Genomic DNA, 20536 nt, shown 5'->3' on the forward strand with positions numbered 1-20536 from the left:
TCAGCCATCAATTTTATAAACATCACTGTATACATGTCAATCCCAATCGCCCAATTCAGCACACCACCATCCCCACCCCACTGCAGTTTTCCCCCCTTGGTGTCCATACGTTTGTTCTCTACATCTGTGTCTCAACTTCTGCCCTGCAAACAGGTTCATCTGTACCATTTTTCTAGGTTCCACATACATGTGTTAATATACGATATTTGTTTTTCTCTTTCTGACTTACTTCACTCTGTATGACAGTCTCTAGATCCATCCACGTCTCAACAAATGACTCAATTTCGTTCCTTTTTATGGCTGAGTAATATTCCATTGTATATATGTACCACAACTTCTTTATCCATTCGTCTGTCGATGGGCATTTAGGTTGCTTCCATGACCTGGCTATTGTAAATAGTGCTGCAATGAACATTCGGGTGCATGTGTCTTTTTGAATTACGGTTTTCTCTGGGTATATGCCCAGTAGTGGGATTGCTGGGTCATATGGTAATTCTATTTTTAGTTTTTTAAGGAACCTCCATATTGTTCTCCATAGTGGCTGTATCAATTTACATTCCCACCAACAGTGCAGGAGGGTTCCCTTTTCTCCACACCCTCTCCAGCATTTGTTTTTTGTATATTTTCTGATGATGCCCATTCTAACTGGTGTGAGGTGATACCTCATTGTAGTTTTGATTTGCATTTCTCTAATAATTAGTGATGTTGAGCATCTTTTCATGTGCTTCGTGGCCGTCTGTATGTCTTCTTTGGAGAAATGTCTATTTAGGCCTTCTGCCCATTTTTGGATTGGGGTGTTTGTTTCTTTAATATTGAGCTGAATGAGCTGTTTATATATTTTGGAGATTAATCCTTTGTCCGTTGATTCGTTTGCAAATATTTTCTCCCATTCTGAGGGTTGTCTTTTCGTCTTGTTTATGGTTTCCTTTGCTGTGCAAAAGCTTCAAAGTTTCATTAGGTCCCATTTGTTTATTTTTGTTTTTATTTCCATTACTCTAGGAGGTGGATCAAAAAAGATCTTGCTGTGATTTATGTCAAAGAGTGGTCTTCCTATGTTTTCCTCTAAGCGTTTTATAGTGTCCAGTCTTACATTTAGGTCTCGAATCCATTTTGAGTTTATTTTTGTGTATGGTGTTAGCGAGTGTTTTAATTTCATTCTTTTACATGTAGCTGTCCAGTTTTCCTAGCACCACTTATTGAAGAGACTGTCTTTTCTCCATTGTATATTCTTGCCTCCTATGTCATAGATTAGTTGACCATATGCGTGTGGGTTTATCTCTGGGCTTTCTATCTTGTTCCATTGATCTATGTTTCTGTTTTTGTGCCAGTACCATATTGTCTTGTTTACTGTAGCTTTGTAGTATAGTCTGAAGTCAGGGAGTCTGATTCCTCCAGCTCCGTTTTTTTCCCTCAAGATTGCTTTGGCTATTTGGGGTCTTTTGTGTCTCCATACAAATTTTAAGATGATTTGTTCTAGTTCCGTAAAAAATGCCATTGGTAATTTGATAGGGATTGCATTGAATCTATAGATTGCTTTGGGTAGTATAGTCATTTTCACAGTATTGAGCTTTCCATTCCAATAACATGGTATATCTCTCCATCTGTTGGTATCATCTTTAATTTCTTTCATCTGTGTCTTATAGTTTTCTGCATACAGGTCTTTTGTCTCCCTAGGTAGGTTTACTCCTAGGTATTTTATTCTTTTTGTTGCAGTGGTAAATGGGAGTGTTTCCTTAATTTCTCTTTCAGATTTTTCATCATTAGTGTATAGGAATGCAAGAGATTTCTGTGCATTAACTTTGTATCCTGCAACTTTACCAAATTCATTAATTAGCTCTAGCAGTTTTCTGGTGGCAGTTTTAGGATTCTCTATGTATAGTATCATGTCATCTGCAAACAGTGACAGTTTTACTTCTTCTTTTCCAATTTGTATTCCTTTTATTTCTTTTTCTTCTCTGATTGCCGTGGCTAGGACTTCCAGAACTATGTTGAATAATAGTGGTGAGAGTGGACATCCTTGTCTTGTTCCTGATCTTAGAGGAAATGCTTTCAGTTTTTCACCATTGAGAATGATGTTTGCTGTGGGTTTGTCATATACGGCCTTTATTATGTTGAGGTAGGTACCCTCTATGCCCACTTTCTGGAGAGTTTTTATCATAAATGGGTGTTGAATTTTGTCAAAAGCTTTTTCTGCATCTATTGAGATGATCATATGGTTTTTATTCTTCAATTAGTTAATATGGTGTATCACATTGATTGATTTGCATCTATTGAAGAATCCTTGAATCCCTGGGATAAATCCCACTTGATCGTGGTGTATGATCCGTCTAATGTGTTGTTGGATTCTGTTTGCTAGTATTTTGTTGAGGATTTTTGCATCTATATTCATCAGTGATATTGGTCTGTAATTTTCTTTTTCTGTAGTGTCTTTGTCTGGTTTTGGTATCAGGGTGATGGTGGCCTCATAGAATGAGTTTGGGAGTGTTCCTTCCTCTGCAATTTTTTGGAAGAGTTTGAGAAGGGTAGGTGTTAGCTCTTCTCTAAATGTTTGATAGAATTCACCTGTGAAGCCATCTGGTCCTGGACTTCTGTTCGTTGGGAGATTTTTAATCACAGTTTCAATTTCATTACTCGTGATTGGTCTGTTCATATTTTCTATTTCTTCCTGGTTCAGTCTTGGAAGGTTATACCTTTCTAAGAATTTGTCCATTTCTTCCAGGTTGTCCATTTTATTGGCATAGAGTTGCTTGTAGTAGTCTCTTATGTTGCTTTGTATTTCTGCACTGTCTGTTGTAACTTCTCCTTTTTCATTTCTGATTTTATTGATTTTAGTCCTCTCCCTCTTTTTCTTGTTGAGTCTGGCTAATGGGTTATCAATTTTGTTTATCTTCTCAAAGAACCAGCTTTTAGTTTTATTGATCTTTGCTATTGTTTTCTTTGTTTCTATTTCATTTATTTCTGCTCTGATCTTTATGATTTCTTTCCTTCTGCTAACTTTTGGTTTTGTTTGTTCTTCTTTCTCTAGTTTCTTTCAGTGTAAGGTTAGATTGTTTACTTGAGATTTTTCTTGTTTCTTGAGGTAGGCTTGTATAGCTATAAACTTCCCTCTTAGAACTGCTTTTGCTGCATCCCGTAGGTTTTGGGTCGTCGTGTTTTCATTGTCATTTGTCTCTAGGTATTTTTTGATTTCCTCTTTGATTTCTTCAGTGATCTCTTGGTTATTTAGTAATATATTGTTTAGCCTCCATGTGTTTGTGTTTTTTACGTTTTTTTCCCTGTAATTCATTTCTAATCTCATAGTGTTGTGGTCAGAAAAGATGCTTGATATGATTTCAATTTTCTTAAATTTACTGAGGCTTGATTTGTGACCCAAGATGTGATCTATCCTGGAGAATGTTCTGTGCGCACTTGAGAAGAACGTGTAATCTGCTGTTTTTGGATGGAATGTCCTATAAATATCAATTAAATCTATCTGGTCTATTGTGTCATTCAAAGCTTCTGTTTCCTTATTTATTTTCAGTTTGGATGATCTGTCCATTGGTGTAAGTGAGGTGTTAAAGTCTCCCACTATGATTGTGTTACTGTCAATTTCCTCTTTTATAGCTGTTAGCAGTTGCCTTATGTATTGAGGTGCTCCTATGTTGGGTGCATATATATTCATAATTGTTATATCTTCTTCTTGGATTGATCCCTTGATCATTATGTAGTGTCCTTCCTTGTCTCTTGTAACGTTCTTTATTTTAAAGTCTATTTTATCTGATATGAGTATAGCTACTCCAGCTTTCTTTTGATTTCCATTTGCATGGAGTATCTTTTTCCATCCCCTCACTTTCAGTCTGTATGTGTCCCTAGGTCTAAAGTGGGTCTCTTGTAGACAGCATATAAATGGGTCTTGTTTTTGTATCCATTCAGCAAGCCTGTGTCTTTTGGTTGGAGCATTTAATCCATTCACGTTTAAGGTAATTATCGATATGTATGTTCCTATGACCATTTTCTTAATTGTTTTGGGTTTGTTTTTGTAGGTCCTTTTCTTCTCTTGTGCTTCCCACTTAGAGAAGTTCCTTTAGCATTTGTTGTAGAGCTGATTTGGTGGTGCTGAATTCTCTTAGCTTTTGCTTGTCTGTAAAGCTTTTGATTTCTCCATCAAATCTAAATGAGATCCTTGCCGGGTAGAGTAATCTTGGTTGTAGGTTCTTCCCTTTCATCACTTTAAGTATATCATGCCACTCCCTTCTGGCTTGTAGAGTTTCTGCTGGGAAATCAGCTGTTGACCTTATGGGAGTTCCCTTGTATGTTATTTGTCGTTTTTCCCTTGCTGCTTTCAATAATTTTTCTTTGTCTTTAATTTTTGCCACTTTGATTACTATGTGTCTCGGCGTGTTTCTCCTTGGGTTTATCCTGTATGGGACTCTCTGCACTGCCTGGACTTGGGTGGCTATTTCCTTTCCCATGTTAGGGAAGTTTTCGACTATAATCTCTTCAAATATTTTCTCTGGTCCTTTCTCTCTCTCTTCTCCTTCTGGGACCCCTATAATGTGAATGTTGTTGCGTTTAATGTTGTCCCAGAGGTCTCTTAGGTTGTCTTCATTTCTCTTCATTCTTTTATCTTTAGTCTGTTCCGCAGCAGTGAATTCCACCATTCTGTCTTCCAGGTCACTTATCCGTTCTTCTGCCTCAGTTATTCTGCTCTTGATTCCTTCTAGTGGAGTTTTCATTTCAGTTATTGTATTGGTCATCTCTGTTTGTTTGTTCTTTAATTCTTCTAGGTCTTTGTTAATCATTTCTTGCATCTTCTCAATGTTTGCCTCCATTCTTATTCCGAGGTCCTGGATCATCTTCACTATCATTATTCTGAATTCTTTTTCTGGAAGGTTGCCTATGTCCACTTCATTTAGTTGTTTTTCTGGGGTTTTCTCTTGTTCCTTCATCTGGTATATAGCCCTCTGCCTTTTCATCTTGTCTGTCTTTCTGTGAATGTGGTTTTTGTTCCACAGGCTGCAGGATTGTAGTTTTTCTTGCTTCTGCTGTCTGCCCTCTGGTGGTTGAGGCTGTCTAAGAGGCTTGATGGGAGGCTCTGGTGGTGGGTAGAGCTGACTGTTGCTGTGGTGGTCAGAGGTCCATAAAACTTTTCGGCAGGCGGATTCTTAACCACTGCGCCACCAGGGAAGTCCTTAATGTTGATTTCTAAAACCATTGTATTAAAATATATCGAATCTCAATGACCCAGTTTTGGGGCCCCTTAAATTTTGTGTGCACAGGCAGTGCCTCATCCTGATCTTAACCCTAATCCCACCCCTGGGGAGTCTTCCTCTTACTTCTTGGAGATACACGATCAGTGTTACTTTGGTGCCTCATTTGGAAAATGGGTGAAGAAGCAAACTTTGGAGGTTGGGGGAATTAAGTGAAATACTACTTTATTATGTGCTGTTACCCCGTTGAGGTTGGGTGTCTGCGATTGGTCCCCAAGGGCAGCTGGTAGAAGGTGCAGGCATGTCGACCTTCATTCCTGGGTCTGCATTCTCTCCAGGCTGTAGGCAAATGGACGCCTGACCGAATTTGGCCCTTGGGCCGTAGTTTTCTAAGAAAAACCCCTGTCTTTCTTCATTGAGTGGAAGAAAATCCATTTGGAGGAACCTCCTTCTCCGTGCCCTATCTCATGGGAGAGTATTCTGGGGTCCATATTTCCTGGGATACTCAGCACAAGGAAGAGAGCCAGGGGATAGCCTCTGTGTCATCCAAGACATCCTCCCCAATTCCCGTGAATTTGCAGAGTCTGGACCACACAGGTCAGCTGAGGTAACCCTGTACGGCTCAGGACTATCCAAGCTCTCTTCCCACAATGATACTTCTTGCAGGAAAAATGGTAGGAGAGTTGAGTGCTGGCCACCACCTACAGGTAAGAGTCTCTCTTCGGCATTTTTATTCAGTCAGGGAAACACATATGGACCTTGCTGGCCCAGTTTGACTCATCGGAATGGAGCTTCTGATGCATTGCCTGGGACCTCCTGAAATCCATGGCTTAAAGGATGCTGTCTGTTTACACGGGACCTTCGGAAAAAAAATAAAAATAAAACCATTGTCCAGATCTGATGGAGGGAAAGGGGCCCCCAAACATCGTTCAGAATGGTCCTGTCTTCACTGAGATTTCTTTTTGTTCAGGGTCTGGTTGAAAGGTCACCAGCTGGGAAGATCTGGGGAAAGCTCGGTCCATACAGGTGGCCTTTCCCCGCTGGGTGTTGGTGTGGTACAATGGGATTGAGATGCAGGCTGACCCCAGGGCACTCGCCCTGGGTTACAGGAGATTTCTTTAAAGACCGCCTTCCAGAGCCGGATCTGTGCATCCTGGCCAGGGCCCTGCATGACTGGACGGGTGAGAAGTGTTCACACCTGCTGGGGAGAATCTACCAAGCCTGCAAGGCAGGTAAAAGGTAGGGCTGCGTGTCGCTGTGCTGGCAACTCGGGGCGGGGTTGGCAGGCTCTCCTTGGGATGCCGGGGACTGAGTTCATGTCACGGGTAAGGGGCGTCATCCAACCCAATGGATCTCTTTCCGCATCAGTAATTAAAACCGACAAAAAATGGCATTGATAACCATTCTGCAGCGTATCGCAATGAAAGATGGAGGTAGCCGCTGTGTGTGAGGGGGACAGTATCCTGTGAGGTCACCATCCTGAGGGTCCATGAGGACGTGGGCACAGCCTCTGTGTGCGAGGGGGACAGTATCCTGTGAGGTCACCATCCTGAGGGTCCATGAGGACGTGGGCACAGCCTCTGTGTGCGAGGGGGACAGTATCCTGTGAGGTCACCATCCTGAGGGTCCATGAGGACGTGGGCACAGCCTCTGTGTGCGAGGGGGACAGTATCCTGTGAGGTCACCATCCTGAGGGTCCATGAGGACGTGGGCACAGCCTCTGTGTGTGAGGGGGACAGTATCCTGTGAGGTCATCATCCTGAGGGTCCATGAGGACGTGGGCACAGCCTCTGTGTGTGATATGTTCACAGTCCCAGCCGAGCGCTGAAGGTTTCCTTGCTTTTGGGACATCACCACGTCTCAGGCTTTTGAATTGCTTCTCCCTCTCCAGGATCATCCATTTTCCCCAGAAACTGTGGTTCTGTTAGTGGGGAATCAGTTTTAGAGGCGGAGTTGCCATTGCTGGGAGGGCAGTGTTTCTAGACCCCTTCCGTGGAGACAGCTAGGAAATGGATTGAACATGCTGAATTATTCACATTTCCATCCATAGGGGCATTACCGGGCAGTTACTCAGTTTGTATAACTTTGTCCGCGTGTGGCGTCCTACACCTGGAGCCTTGTTCCTGAGATCATCAATACTACTTGCTTGCCTTGTCCTGCTGTGTGCATGACGTCATTCCAAAGGAGCAAAACCAAGGTTACTACAAACAAGGGAACTGCCAGGCGGTGCTGTGTCTTGTCTGCAGTTCTTCTGTTTAGAATATCCACGAATTGGTGCCTCCACGGTCACAGAAACTATGGTTGTCGCCCGGAGGTGATGTTGCCAATCGAATCACAGCCTTCTCATGGCCTTTGGTTTGCTTCCAGTGTTTAGGGCTTGCCTTTGCTTTTTATGTGTTAATTCTTGGATGACTAACACATTTGCATGATTCAAAAACCAAATGCTGATGAAAGGTACATGCAGAGAAGTCCAGCTTGTAATCTGACCCCCTCACGCATATTTCTCCCCAGCTCTTTTAGGAGAGCTGATTTATGCTCTTTTTTTAAAAAAAAAAATTACAAAAATAAATAAAGCCGCCATGTTTCCTGGGTGAAGCCACGCCCGGGAGGGACCTGGCACCGGGGCCGCTGCCCACAGCATCCACGGTCACCCTGCCCCTCACCCGCCTTGTCTCCGAGATCCAAACGCAGCACCTGCCGCTTTGCATATTTCTCTGGATGGCCAGAACTCTGCAAGGGACGCCATCGATGATGCTGAAGCCAGGGGCAGCCCTCGGAAGCAGGAGGAGCATGGCTTTGCAGGTCTGGAATTTCTACCCAGCAGGAAGCTGACCTCGGGCACGTCACCTACCTTCTCTGCACCCTCACCCTTCAAATTTAACAGACGGGACTGGGTAATCTCTAAAGTTTGTCTTAAATGCCCTGTGATTCTTTGAATACGTCCAACCAATGCCTCTCAGCTGGGGTGATCTTGCCCCCCGCCCCCGGCTGGGGGCACACCCGGCAGTGTCTCAGTCGTCTTGGGCTGTCACGCTGGACTGAAGGATGCTGCTGGCCGCTGGTGACTGGGTACCAGTGTTGCTGCGCAACACGCCACAGCGCACAGGGTGCCCCACATCCGAGAGGGGCCCAGCAGCCCCCGATGCCCACGGTGCCGGGCTCGAGAGACTGGGTCAGGATGTGGTCACGCTGCAGCTTCCCCGATCCTCGTGGCTGTCACGACAGGACTGGCTCTTAGGGGTGCGTTGATTTCTTAAGAGTCCTCCCGAGCCGAGGGCTCTGGGAGGGTCACGCTGTCTTCGTGGGGGTAGGAAGAGAAAGAGGACCTTCTTCAGAAGATGATGGAAAGCCAGCTGCTGGTCCCAGACTGTGCTCCCCAGCGTTGGTCCAGCTCCGTGGCCTGGGGAGGGGCCGTGTGGACTCAGCAGGGAGGACCCTCCAGGGCGCCAGGAATCACCTGCTCTGGCTTCTTCGCAAATACCTCTCAGGACAGCCTGGAGCCTTGGAGGCAGACGTCCTCCTGTTGCCACGGCGACGCTGGACCACTTGGGGCAGGACCGGGATGCCTGTCTGCCAGCAGATGGCGCTGTTGGGCGGTTTAATGGACGTTGGCTCCACGGACCAGAGGAGGCTGGGGTGGCCCTAAACGGAGAAGACGCCCCCACTTTACGCCTTTGCCTCCGAAAATGTTAGGTTTCACGAAAACAAGTACCTTTTCATCATTTTCCCCCGTGAAGGGCGATTACAAAGTAAGAATAAAAGGCATCATTCTCCAGGTTCTAAGGGAGGGGACACTGCCCCCCGCCAGCACCCTGTCCCGCGGAGAGACACCCTGGGCCGGGTGGATATAAACGTACAGTAGGGCCGGCTGCATCTCTCGCAGCAGGGCCCTCGAGCCATTGCCGGAAACACCACCTCTTTCTGGAGGTTTTCTGCCCCAGTGAAGAATTTGCGTGGTCAGCGGTGATATGGAAGGTCCCGGTCAGCTTGTTTAGAAGAAAAGCTGCTGAAACACACAGCACGGCATGAATCCTTTGGATTAAAAAAAAAAAACAACAACACAGTTCTTGTACAAGGTTGTCACAGAAAACGAATACCCCTTCTCTTTTGTTTCTCTGACGTGTTAGCTTCCACGGGGGACGACGATGTATGCTGAACTGATGAACATTTCCCAAAGAACGTGTTTGCCGCTGCCTGGGTCATTGCAATTCCTCCTGCATCCTCCAGACTTGGGGCCCCAAGTCTGCACAAAGTAGAACCCCTTTGTGTGCAGGGGCCGAATGCATCCATCCATGTAAGTTAACGGTTCCTTACAGCAGAAGCTAACACAGCACTGGAAAGTAACTATACTCCAATAAAAAGTCATTTTAAAAATTTAAAAAAGGGACTTCCCTGGCAGTCCAGTGGTTTAGACTCCGGGCTCCCAATGCAGGGGCCTCGGGTTCGATCCCTGGTCAGGGAACTGGATCCCACACGCCGCGGTGACGATCCCGCCTGCCGCAAACTAAGACCCAGCGCGGCCACATAAATAAATAAATATTTTTTAAAAATTAAAACAAAAATTGGCCTTTCTGGCTTTTTTCACTCCTGCAGAACGACCGTGTCTATGGGAAAAGCATTGAAGGGAAATACGGTATTGAAGGGAGACGGCAGTAGGCACACCCAAAACGCTCCTCTTTTACAAAGCTTTCACGCCTAGGATCTCATGGGACCCCTGGGGCCGAGTGTGCAAAAATGGACTTGCCGGGCTTGTGCAAATGCATGCAGGGAGACGCTTGCGAAGGAGCAGAGACTGTCCTGTTTGGAACTATGCACCAGGGTGGGACTGTCACCCCCAACCCCTGGCCCGTGGAGACGCTGGTGATGAAACTGTGCCGGAGATGGCTTACGGGGTCCTCCAGATCCACTGGGATTCATCTCTGGGCTGCCCTGTGCCCATGTGATTGACACCTACCTGGCTCTGTAACTGCCTGATTTCGGGGAGGGGGCGTCGGCCAGTGCGTGAGAAGGGGCTGCTGCCTAGCAGGGTTTTCCTGGGTTCTTCTCCCCAAACTGAGCAGCTCTTTCCCTTGGTCTTCGAGACCTGGGGGTGGGGGGGGTGCACCCCCCTCCCTTGGGGATTCCCCTTGGCCGAGCCCACGCTGTAGGAATGTCTCGTCTATGATCTCCAAGACGCTGACCCATGTAGGAAGGAAGCAAGTAGCTTCTTCAGTGCCAGGCTGTACAAACGGATATTATTTGGACGTTGTCAGAATTTCAAAGGGCCATCATCAGCTAGACAATACCTTGGCACCGTTTATTTTAAATTTTCTAATGTGATTCCTTAACAAATGTAAATCTGTATAGTAGGGTTTTTAAAATATATATATATATATATATATTTATTTATGTATTTATTTGGCTGCGCCAGGTCTTAGTTGCGGCACACGGGATCTTTAGTTGCGGCATGCAGGATCTAGTTCCCCGACCAGGGATCGAACACCAGGCTGCCTGCATTGGGAGTGCGGAGTCTTAACCGCTGGACCGCCAGGGAAGTCCCTGTGCCATATTTTAGATTCCACAGATAAGTGACATCATATGATATTTTTCTTTGTGTGACTGACTTCACCTAGTATGACAGTCTCTAGGTCCATCCACGTTGCTGCAAATGGCATGATTTCATTCTTGTTTATGGCTGAGTCATATTCCATTGTGTATATGTACCACATCTTCTTTATTTATCTCTTCTTCTGTCGATGGGCATTTAGGTGGCTTCCATGTCCTGGCTATTGTAAATAGTGCAGCTATGAACATTATTTTACTTTTTAGAATAATAAGTGATCTTCATGATGCTTATAGATGGACATGGCTACAGAATGGTTAGCTTTGGAAAAGTAGAAATTGCTTTAAAAATTTGTCATTAATAGTAAAACCATCCTCCAGATACCTGACCCGCCACCCAAGTCATTAAGCTACCAGCAAATCAAAACCTAATTAGTATAGGAGACTTCAGTTGGGAAAATAGATTCCAAAATTAATCATAAACAGGTTCACATCTCTCAGGATGGCTACTATCAGAAAAGACCCCAGAAAATAACAAGTGTTGGTGAGGATATAGAGAAACGTGAACACTTGTGCAATGCTGGTGAGAATGTAAAATGGTGTTGCTGCCTCAGAGAACAGAATGGAGGTTTCTCAAATAGTTAAACACCAAACTACCATAAAATGCAGCCTTTGAGTATTTACCCAAAAGAATTGAGAGCAGAAACTCAGAGAGGTATTTGCACACCCATGTTCACTGCAGCGTTATTCACAACGGCCAAAACATGGACTGTAAACGTCCGTAAATGTAAATGTTCATGCATGGGTGATGGACACACAGAATGTGGTCCATCCACACAGTGGAATATTACTCAGTCCTAAAAAAGGAGGGAAATTCTGCCGCAGGCCACAACGTGGATGGACCTTGAGGACGTGAGGCTCAGTGACACAAGGCAGTCACAGAAGGACAAGTCCTGTAGGCTTCCACTTATGTGAGGTCCCTAGTGGAGTCAAATCCATAGAGACAGAGGAGGAGGGTGGGTGCCTGGGGCTGGGGAGTGGGTGTTTAATGGTGACAGTTTCAGTCTGGGCAGATGAAAGAGTTCTGGAGATGACGCCGGGGAAGGTTGTACAACGTGAATATACTCAAGACCACTGAGCTGTACACTTAACAATGGTCACTTTGATGTTGTGTCTTTTCTCCATCATGAAAACAAATCCCCTATAAAGGACTGTAGGCACATTCCCCTCAGTGCAGACGCGATGACCCAGGCCAGAGAAGGAAGCTGCTGGCTTTGGAGGACAGGCGGGTAACCTGTGCAGACAGAGGACCGAGAACAGGGGACAGACAGTTCCACCCCCCCCCCCGCCCCCCCCGGGAGCGGAAGCTGGGATTCCTGCTACCTGCCTTGGGAGAAGCAGCAGGAGCGCGGAAGGGTGGCATGAGGGTGGGTGACCCCGTCTGGCCCCTGGAGTTTCCCCTCCTTAGCAGGTGTGAGGTGGGCTCCAGGTGGGCGTACCTGCAGATGGGGGTGGGGAACGCCCTCGTGGGGCAGAGCACGTCCAGTCTCCCCTCTGCAGCCAGAGCACAGGGGGAGACAAGTGCCTGTGAACCCCTGTCCCCCAGGGAGGCTGGCTCAGGGCCCCCAGGGGAGGGCACCTGGAGTGAGGAGGGGGTCCTAGCAGTGGGGAAGGGGCCACAGACAAGGTAGCGGGGGTCGCTGAGCTGCCCTGAGGAGCTGAGCCCCTGCGAGACCTGAAAGCAGGTGACCCCACCCCGCTAGGTGAGAGGAACCTGCGCAGGTAGGGGTGGCGGGGGGCTGGGGGACACAGGTGCCCTGTCCCGGAAGCCGCGTCCCAGGTGGGAGCGAGCAGGTGTCCCGACGGACAGCAGGGGGCGCTCCTGCCCCATCATCCCGTCCACCTGCTCGGTCGACCCGTGGTCCCTAGAAAGTCATCACGGAGGGAAGGCTTCGATGAGTGTCTGCAAACAGATGTTCCCCTGGTGAGGCCTGCCGTGCTGACAGCCTCCCCGGCCCCTTTAACACGTCTGTGCTGAGACAGCACAACCCCGGTTAGCCAGGAGGAGGCTTCCCTGTGTCCCCGCCCCTGTCTTTCCTTTCCTCTCCACTGAGCTGCTTACCTGAGATTTCCGGGCGTGACAATTTCCGGAGAATTCGTTCGGTGGCGTCGAGAATTGGGCCACAAAGCACAGCACGGGAGCGTCCGTAGAGGGAGGGACATGGGGTCGGCTCCCTGGCTCGTTTCAGCGAACGTGATGGAAATCTGTCACCTGTGCTTCAGCGAACGTGATGGAAATCTGTCACCTGCGCCTCGGCGAACGTGATGGAAACCTGTCACCTGCGCCTCGGCGAACGTGATGGAGACCTGTCACCTGCGCCTCGGCGAACGTGATGGAGACCTGTCACCTGCGCCTCGGCGAACGTGATGGAGACCTGTCACCTGCGCCTCGGCGAACGTGATGGAGACCTGTCACCTGTGCCTCGGCGAACGTGATGGAGACCTGTCACCTGTGCCTCGGCGAACGTGATGGAAACCTGTCACCTGTGCCTTGGCCTCGCTGCTGCTTCTACCCGGCAACCCTCTTCCTGGGCTTGCGATGGTTACATTTTCCATCAGTGGATGTGTCATGTGAGGGCATTCGGACACCCTGGCCCGGTGGAATCCGCCTCGAGGACGCATCACGACCCTTAGCGTGGGCGGCGGGGGCCGGAAGGTGGTCCTCGTCATCCACAGAAGGAGGTTGGCCTGCGGGGGGGGCCCCCCTCCTTCCCCCCACCATGGGAGGAGACCCGAGCGGCTTTTCCAACGATGATGACCGTGCCACTTAAAGCACCTGGGCATCGCTGGGGAGGCGGCACAGTGGGAAACACACAGGTGCTCCGGGCTGGCCAGGTACCTCTCGGGAGGTAACCTCCCAGAGCATCTCGGCGCCTTTGCGCCGGGGTGGGGGGTGGGGGGGGATTGAATGTCAAACTGGTGCAGTTCCCCAAGAAAGATGCCTGGTTGTGGCGCTCGGGGCGATCGCTCTGCCGGGGATTCTGGGTCGGAAGTGGCTTCCCATCTACTCGTGTCTGACTTATGACTTCTAGTAATTGTCCTGCTGTTTTACGTGGAGACCGGACCAGTGTGTGACTACATGTATTACTTCTGTAATTATACAGCATCTGTTTATACCTGGTTCTATGATACATAATCCAAGGATGGCGCCCGTCTGTAGATATCTCCGGGTCTGTATTTATGACCCTGCGTGTGTGTCTACACCTGTGTGTGTCCGGGATGATAGGACTATATCTGTGTCTTTAACCCCTGACCACATTGCTGTCTCTGTATAATCTGAAAGCTTATTCTGTGGTCTGTCTATAAGTATAGGCAACCTATGTGTTCTAAACACAATTTTTTTTTTACAATGTTACAATTTATTCAAATACTTGGCATCTCTGTGCATTTTTTTTCCCCCAACTACAGAGACACCTCATTTATTCCAGGTGGCCATGGAAAGAGGTATTCCACACGACTGAATTAAAGTCTGAATTAAAAAAAATTTTTGAGTATAAATCTTCCTAAATTGGGTATGAATTTCCCCTACATTCTTCAATGGAGTTTGCCAATCCTCACTCAACTTTCTCTCTTTCTTTCTTTTTCTTCTTCCTTCCTTCCTTCCTTCCTTCCTTCCTTCCTTCCTTCCTTCCCCTCTCTCCCTGTTCTGTTTATTTCTCTCTTCTTGCTTTCTTGGTTTTTTTTTGGTTTTTAATAACACAGGGTTCAGAACACCTGATATATTTCTTTATATTCCTTTCCATGATGTTTTATCACAGGATATTGAGTAGAGTGCCCTGTGCTGTACAGTAGGACCTTGTTGTATATCCATCCTATATATAATAGTTTGCATCTGCTGACCCCAAATTCCCAATCCTTCCCTCCCCACCACACCCGCCTTGGCAACTATAAGTCTGTTCTCTATGTCTGGCTAAACACATAATGAGATGTGTAATCTCAGGAAGCAATTTTCCCCCTTGGGATTATAGAATTATTCTAATAATGATTAATAATATTTTTTAAAGTGCTAGTCTGTGCAGGGCACCCTCCTGCATGCTTTCCATATTTTATTCATTATTTTCATTATCAACCTCCCCCCAAGGCAGGCATCCTTATCCTCACCTTACAGATGGGGAAACCGAGGCACAGACTGTCACTGACTTGCTGGAAGTGAGCTTCAGCCCTGAGCTTTGAGCCTGGGGGTGCTGGTGGTGGGGCTGGGGTCTGACGGTCATGGCATGACCGGAAGTCACCCGATTGCTACGTGGAAGAGGGGTGATGTGTGGACTGTTTTAAGGGACATGTCACAGTTCTTTGTTTTTCCAAATCAAGCCAGCCTGGGCTCTGCGTCCCCATTTGAGCTTAGGTGGAAGGGGATAATGAAAATTCTGGAGCGGGGAAAACGGGGTCCTGCGGCTAAGACAGACAACTCCAGCTTTTATTTAAAGTCTACGGCCCCCAAACCTAATGTCAAGTGTGTATGGAAAGGAGATAAAAGGCTGTGGACAGAGGGATTCAGCTTCTGGTTTCCATGGAGTTGGTCCAGCACCAGAGGGACGGCTTGTGAAGCGGTACTGTGTAACCCTGGGGAATATTTTGGTCCTTTGGATGGGAAGGCACTAGTAGAAATGTTTTGTTGAAAGCATGGTTTTCCAGGAAGGAAATAAACATCAGTGCTCCCCTGGAGAGACAATAAATGAGGGGCGGACACAAGGTCCACCCTCCCCCCGCTCCCAACCTCAGAAAATCAGGTCCTCCTGGCTCATTACCTGGGGGGAAGCTGAGTCCCCCGCTGCTTCTAGGTGGAATGGGCGAGGAGGGAGAGCCTAGGCAGCACATGGCCTTGGCGTAGACGGGAGGAAACGTTTCCGGCGGGGAAGTTGTCTGGCGTGGCTGAAGTTATGGATGAGAGGGGGCAGAGAGAGGAAAAAGAGCCTCAGACGGGACAGCTGACATAGCAACGGAGCCAGACATGTGGGAGCGAGGTGCAGGGCACACCCACCCAGGCTGCCCGCTGCCTGGCCCACCTGGGGCCCCCGGGGACAGGACATGCGGAGATGTCAAGGCCAGTTCTTGTGTAACGTAGGCGTCAGATAAATTTCAGTTACTTAATGCAAGAAACTACAAAGCCGCTTTGAAAGTGCATGGTTTTTTTCTTTATAATTTAAAACAAAAATTGGGGATTATCAATAAGAGTTAGGAAAAAGATAGTATGCTTAAAAATTGCACTTCTTGGTGATGACCACTAGTTATAATTGGTGTATTTCTTTGCTAGGCAGCAAACATTTAAAAATAGACTGATCATGTCTGTTTAGTATTTTATTAGGGTCTTTCCTCCACATTCTGAAACTTTCCTTAACCATGTGATTTTTGATGGCTGTGTAAGTACATTGAATTGCTTCTCTTTTGGTAGGACATTTAGGTCATTTCTGACTCTTTTCACTGTAAATAACCTATGGATGTCCTCACTCATTGAATCATTGATGGATTGATTGATTCATTCAGTAAACGGGTTCCAAGCCAGACCCCAGGCTGGGCCCCAGGAGGGGATGTGGAACCCTCAGGTGTGGTCGCTGGGGATGATTCAGGGCTGAGACTGTTCATCCCACAGGCAGATGATAAATCATACAGAGTGTGCCGGTCCCAGAAAGCCACCGACAGTGACACTGGTTTGATCCATATGGGCTTGAGGAATAACTCTAAAATACTGATTTCCGACTCAGCTCTGAGGACCCAAGACTCATGTATGTGGACAAACTTCCACCCAGAAAGACTGTGCCAGTCAAGTCGGAGGGACCATTGCACCGAAGAGTCCGCATTAGTCTTTATGACATGTGAAGTCTCATTTGCGTTTCTGCCATAACTAGCAGAGTTAACTTTTTACGGGATTATCGGCCCCAGGTATTTTTTTCCTCAGATGAATTCCCAGTTCCTCGACCTTGCCTTGGCTTCCGTCGGATGCGTTGGCCTCTTCTGCTTAATTTGTCCTGTGAAAAGAATCAACTCCCTTTCGGCTTTTATCGCTTTTTATGCTTTTTGAAGTAAAAGGTGACAGGTCATTTGTATGACGATAAACGTGACACTGCTTATTCTAAGAACTTTGGGAAACCGGGAGGATTTGTAAAAATAATAGGATTTGGATCCCTTCCGCCCAGAGCACACCCCCGTGTGGCTTGTTCGTGCCGACGCTGGCTTTTGGGTTAAGTGCTGCTTCCCGAGCGGGGGTCCTCTCCCCATGCCAGCTGAGTAGGGCTGCCCGCCCGACCCCCATGCCCCCGCCCCCTCCTCTTTATCTGCATCATTTAGGCCCCGGGCTACATGCAGCCTTGCTGGACTTTTCCCTGTCGTGTACCGGGGACCAGGCTGCACCAAGAGGAAACCACAGGGACTTCCCTGGTGGCGCAGTGGTTAAGAATCCGCCTGCCAACGCAGGGGGCACGAGTTCGAGCCCTGGTCCGGGAAGATCCCACATGCCGCGGAGCAGCTAAGCCCGTGCGCCACAACTACTGAGCCTGCGCTCTAGAGCCCGCGAGCCACAACTACTGAGTCCGTGTGCCACAACTACTGAAGCCCGCGCACCTAGAGCCCGTGCTCCGCAACAAGAGAAGCCCCCACTCGCTACAACTAGAGAAAGCCCGCGCGCAGCAGTGAAGACCCAACGCAGCCAAAAATAAATAAATAAATAAATAAATTAATTAATTAAAAAAGAAAAAGAAAGCGGAAACCACAGCCTTGGACCGCCGGCCGCTGCTAGCAGTCACCTTTCCCCAGGTGCGTTTTCACGTGCAGAGACACCCCACCCCCATCCCGGCTGCCCACCTCCCGAGCAGGTGCTCCACACACAGCGCTCGGTACTCCGGAAACCATCCAAATCGTGCCCGGAGGAGGCTGGCTGGACGTGACAGCCAGGTCCCGGGGCTGCCGGAGAGCAGAGTCTCCGCTGACAAGGAACGAGGCTCTCGCGGAAATAACACAAGTGGCTTCAAACAGCAAAAGTGAAGACAGGCCCTGTGGAAGACATCAGGATGTAGGGAAAGGAAGAAAGGATCAGAAAAGCCTCCGTTACCCTCCACGCAGGGCTAATTACTGTGTGTTTCTGAGGCACTTTACCTATTGATAAATACTTGAAGGAGGGTGGGTTTCAGCTGGAAAAATATGAGTCCTGGCCTGCGTGCAAAGCGTGATGACTCTGTGTTTGTACAAAAAGCCTGTTTGCCTGCTTTGCCCGTTTCCAGTCAGTTTGTAATTTGCCACTTAAGTTTTTTTTAACCTTTTTTAAAAAAATATTTATTTATTTATTTATTTATGTTTGGCTGCGTTGGGTCTTCGTTGCTGCACGCGGGCTTTCTCTAGTTGTGGCGAGTGGGGGCTACTCTTCCTTGTGGTGCGCAGATTCTCATTGCGGTGGCTTCTCTTGTTGCAGAGCACGGGCTCTAGGCACACAGATGTCAGTAGTTGTGGCACGTGGACTCAGTAGTTGTGGCTCCCGGGCTCTAGAGTGCAGGCTCAGTAGCTGTGGCGCATGGGCTTAGTTGCTCCGCGGCATGTGGGATCTTCCCAGGCCAGGGCTCGAACCCGTGTCCCCTGCATTGGCAGACGGATTCTTAACCACTGTGCCACGAGGGAAGTCCCTAACTTATTTAAAAAATTTTTTTATTGCAGTATAGTTGATTTACAGTGCTGTGTTAGTTTCAGGTGTACAGCAAAGTGAATCAGTTATACATATACATGTATTCACTCTTTTTTTAGGTTCTTTTCCCATATAGGTCATTACAGAGCATTGAGTAGAGGTCCCTGTGCTATACAGTAGGTTCTTATTAGTTATCTGTGTTATATATAGTCATGTGTATACGTCAATACTAATCTCCCAACTTATCCCTCCCACTTAAGTTTTTTTGATTTGCCATTTTTAATTTGATGGCAAAGCAAATCATCCAATCTCTGTTCACCGTGTCCTACCTCTGTCCATTATGTTTAGAAAAGCCTTCCTTTATAAAAGTATAAACGTAGCTTCCAATCTCTTTTAGTACAGTATTTTATTTTTTACAGTTAAAAATGTGTGGGATTAACTGTGTGGAATTGATGGGGGGATGCATTCTAGGAATCTACCTCTTTGATTTATTGAAATGGGCCGTTCAAAAAAAAAGAAAGCAAAAGCAAAAAAAAAAAAAAAATACCCTGGCACGAAAGTGTAAGAAGCAGCAAGGTGAAAGAATCTCCAAATAATGATGCAGATTAAAAGCAGCCAGAACCCCAAAGAACACACGGTGTCGTTCCATTTCTAGGAAAATGTAAATGTCTGGAAATCCCATGCTTAGAAAGTTCTAAACGATGCAATCAATGCCATAGTGACGGGAAGCAGGTCAGTGGCTGCCTGGGGCTGGGGGGGGGGGCAGGGTGGAGGAGGGAATTCGGAGAGCGATACTCAGGGCATCTTCTTGCTTGGCCCTTTGTGGGTCATTCCCTGGGGGACGGCCACACGGGGTCCACGGAGGGCAGGTCCTGTGCTTTTCAAAGGCCATGACATTTGCTGACCATGAAGGGACAGATGAAAGGGGAGGAGACGGTCGTGTGTGTCTAACTGAGCAGGAGGCGGGGAGGCTCTTTTTGATCCCCTTGGGGGGCTCCGTTGACAACCTTGGATTCCCCACAGCCTGTGTTTCCTGCCTCCTCGGCTCTGGCTTCTGTTGCCCGTGGCTCACGCCCCCCATGTTCGTTTTCAGCAACTTTAACGAGACTTCCTGAGCAGGTGAGGCTGGACCAGGTGAGCCCTGGCTTCCCCGTGAGGCGTCGCAGACCAACATCTCAGCTGCCCCGGGAGGCGCCCTGCAGCCTCGCTTCCTGCTTTGGATTAATACACGAATCCACGCTGCCCACTTCCCGGCGCACCTGCTCCCCTGAGCTTTCCGTTCTGTTCCTCGCTTTCCTCCTGGCCTTTCCGTGTCTGAGTTGTAAACCGTCTTCCCCCTGAACTCAGCCATCCTCTTCCAATTTCACATTCCCACCCACCTCTGCGTTTTCCCGTTAAAAGTCTTTTCCTGACAAGCCGGGCATGTGCAGCCTTTCAGGTGCCAGATGTCGTTGGTACCAAGTCTGGGAAAGACTGAGAGCAAAGAATGTTTTGAAAATTCATGGTGGCAGGACTTCCTTAGAGCAGTTTTAACGGCTGATGTCTGGGGCTGGATGACCCTCTGATGTGGGGCGTCCCGGGCCCTGCGGGGTGTGGAGCAGCTTCCCTGGTCTCCACCCGCCAGGTGCCAGGAGCTCCCCTCCCTCCAGTGTGACACCAAAGACGTCTCTGGACATTGTCATATGTCCCCTGGGGGCAAAGTCATCCCTGGTTTAGAACCACAGCCATAGACAGATCGATAGATGGATGGATGGATGGATAGATAGATAGGAAGTCTCTCATGCTAGACAGGGTGTCTCAGCCTCAGCACGACTGACATTGGGGCTGGAGGACCCTCTGATGTGGGGCGTGCTGGGTCCTGTGGGCTGTGGAGCAGCTTCCCTGGTCTCCACCCACCACAAGCCAGTAGGATCCTCCCCAAAGTTGTAACAACCAAAAATGTCCCCAGACATTGTCAAGTGTCCTTCTGGGTGGCCAAGTCATCCCCAGTTATGAACCACTGAGATAGATAGATAGGTAGGTAGGTGGATAGATGGATGAATAGATAGATGGATAGATATATGGATAAATGGGTGGGGAGAGAGAGAGGTGATGGATGGATGGATAGATATATAGATACATAGACATGGATGGATGG

General features: G+C 47.8%; 1 protein-coding gene across 1 annotated transcript in view; it reads left to right on the top strand.

Moving 5' to 3' along the window:
* The window catches only part of ASMT (acetylserotonin O-methyltransferase), a 45515-nt gene that overhangs the window by 23023 nt on the left and 1956 nt on the right, over positions 1-20536 (top strand). Inside the window, exons 8-10 of the mRNA XM_082377804.1 lie at positions 6299-6428; positions 7240-9483; positions 12980-20423. Coding sequence (XP_082233930.1) covers positions 6299-6428; positions 7240-7360 — 251 coding nt within the window. The 3' untranslated portion in view covers positions 7361-9483; positions 12980-20423. The remainder of the gene's footprint in view (positions 1-6298; positions 6429-7239; positions 9484-12979; positions 20424-20536) is intronic.

The sequence above is a fragment of the Balaenoptera borealis genome (genome assembly GCF_965194805.1).
Source record: "Balaenoptera borealis genome assembly, chromosome: X".
Taxonomy (NCBI): Eukaryota; Metazoa; Chordata; class Mammalia; order Artiodactyla; family Balaenopteridae; genus Balaenoptera; species Balaenoptera borealis.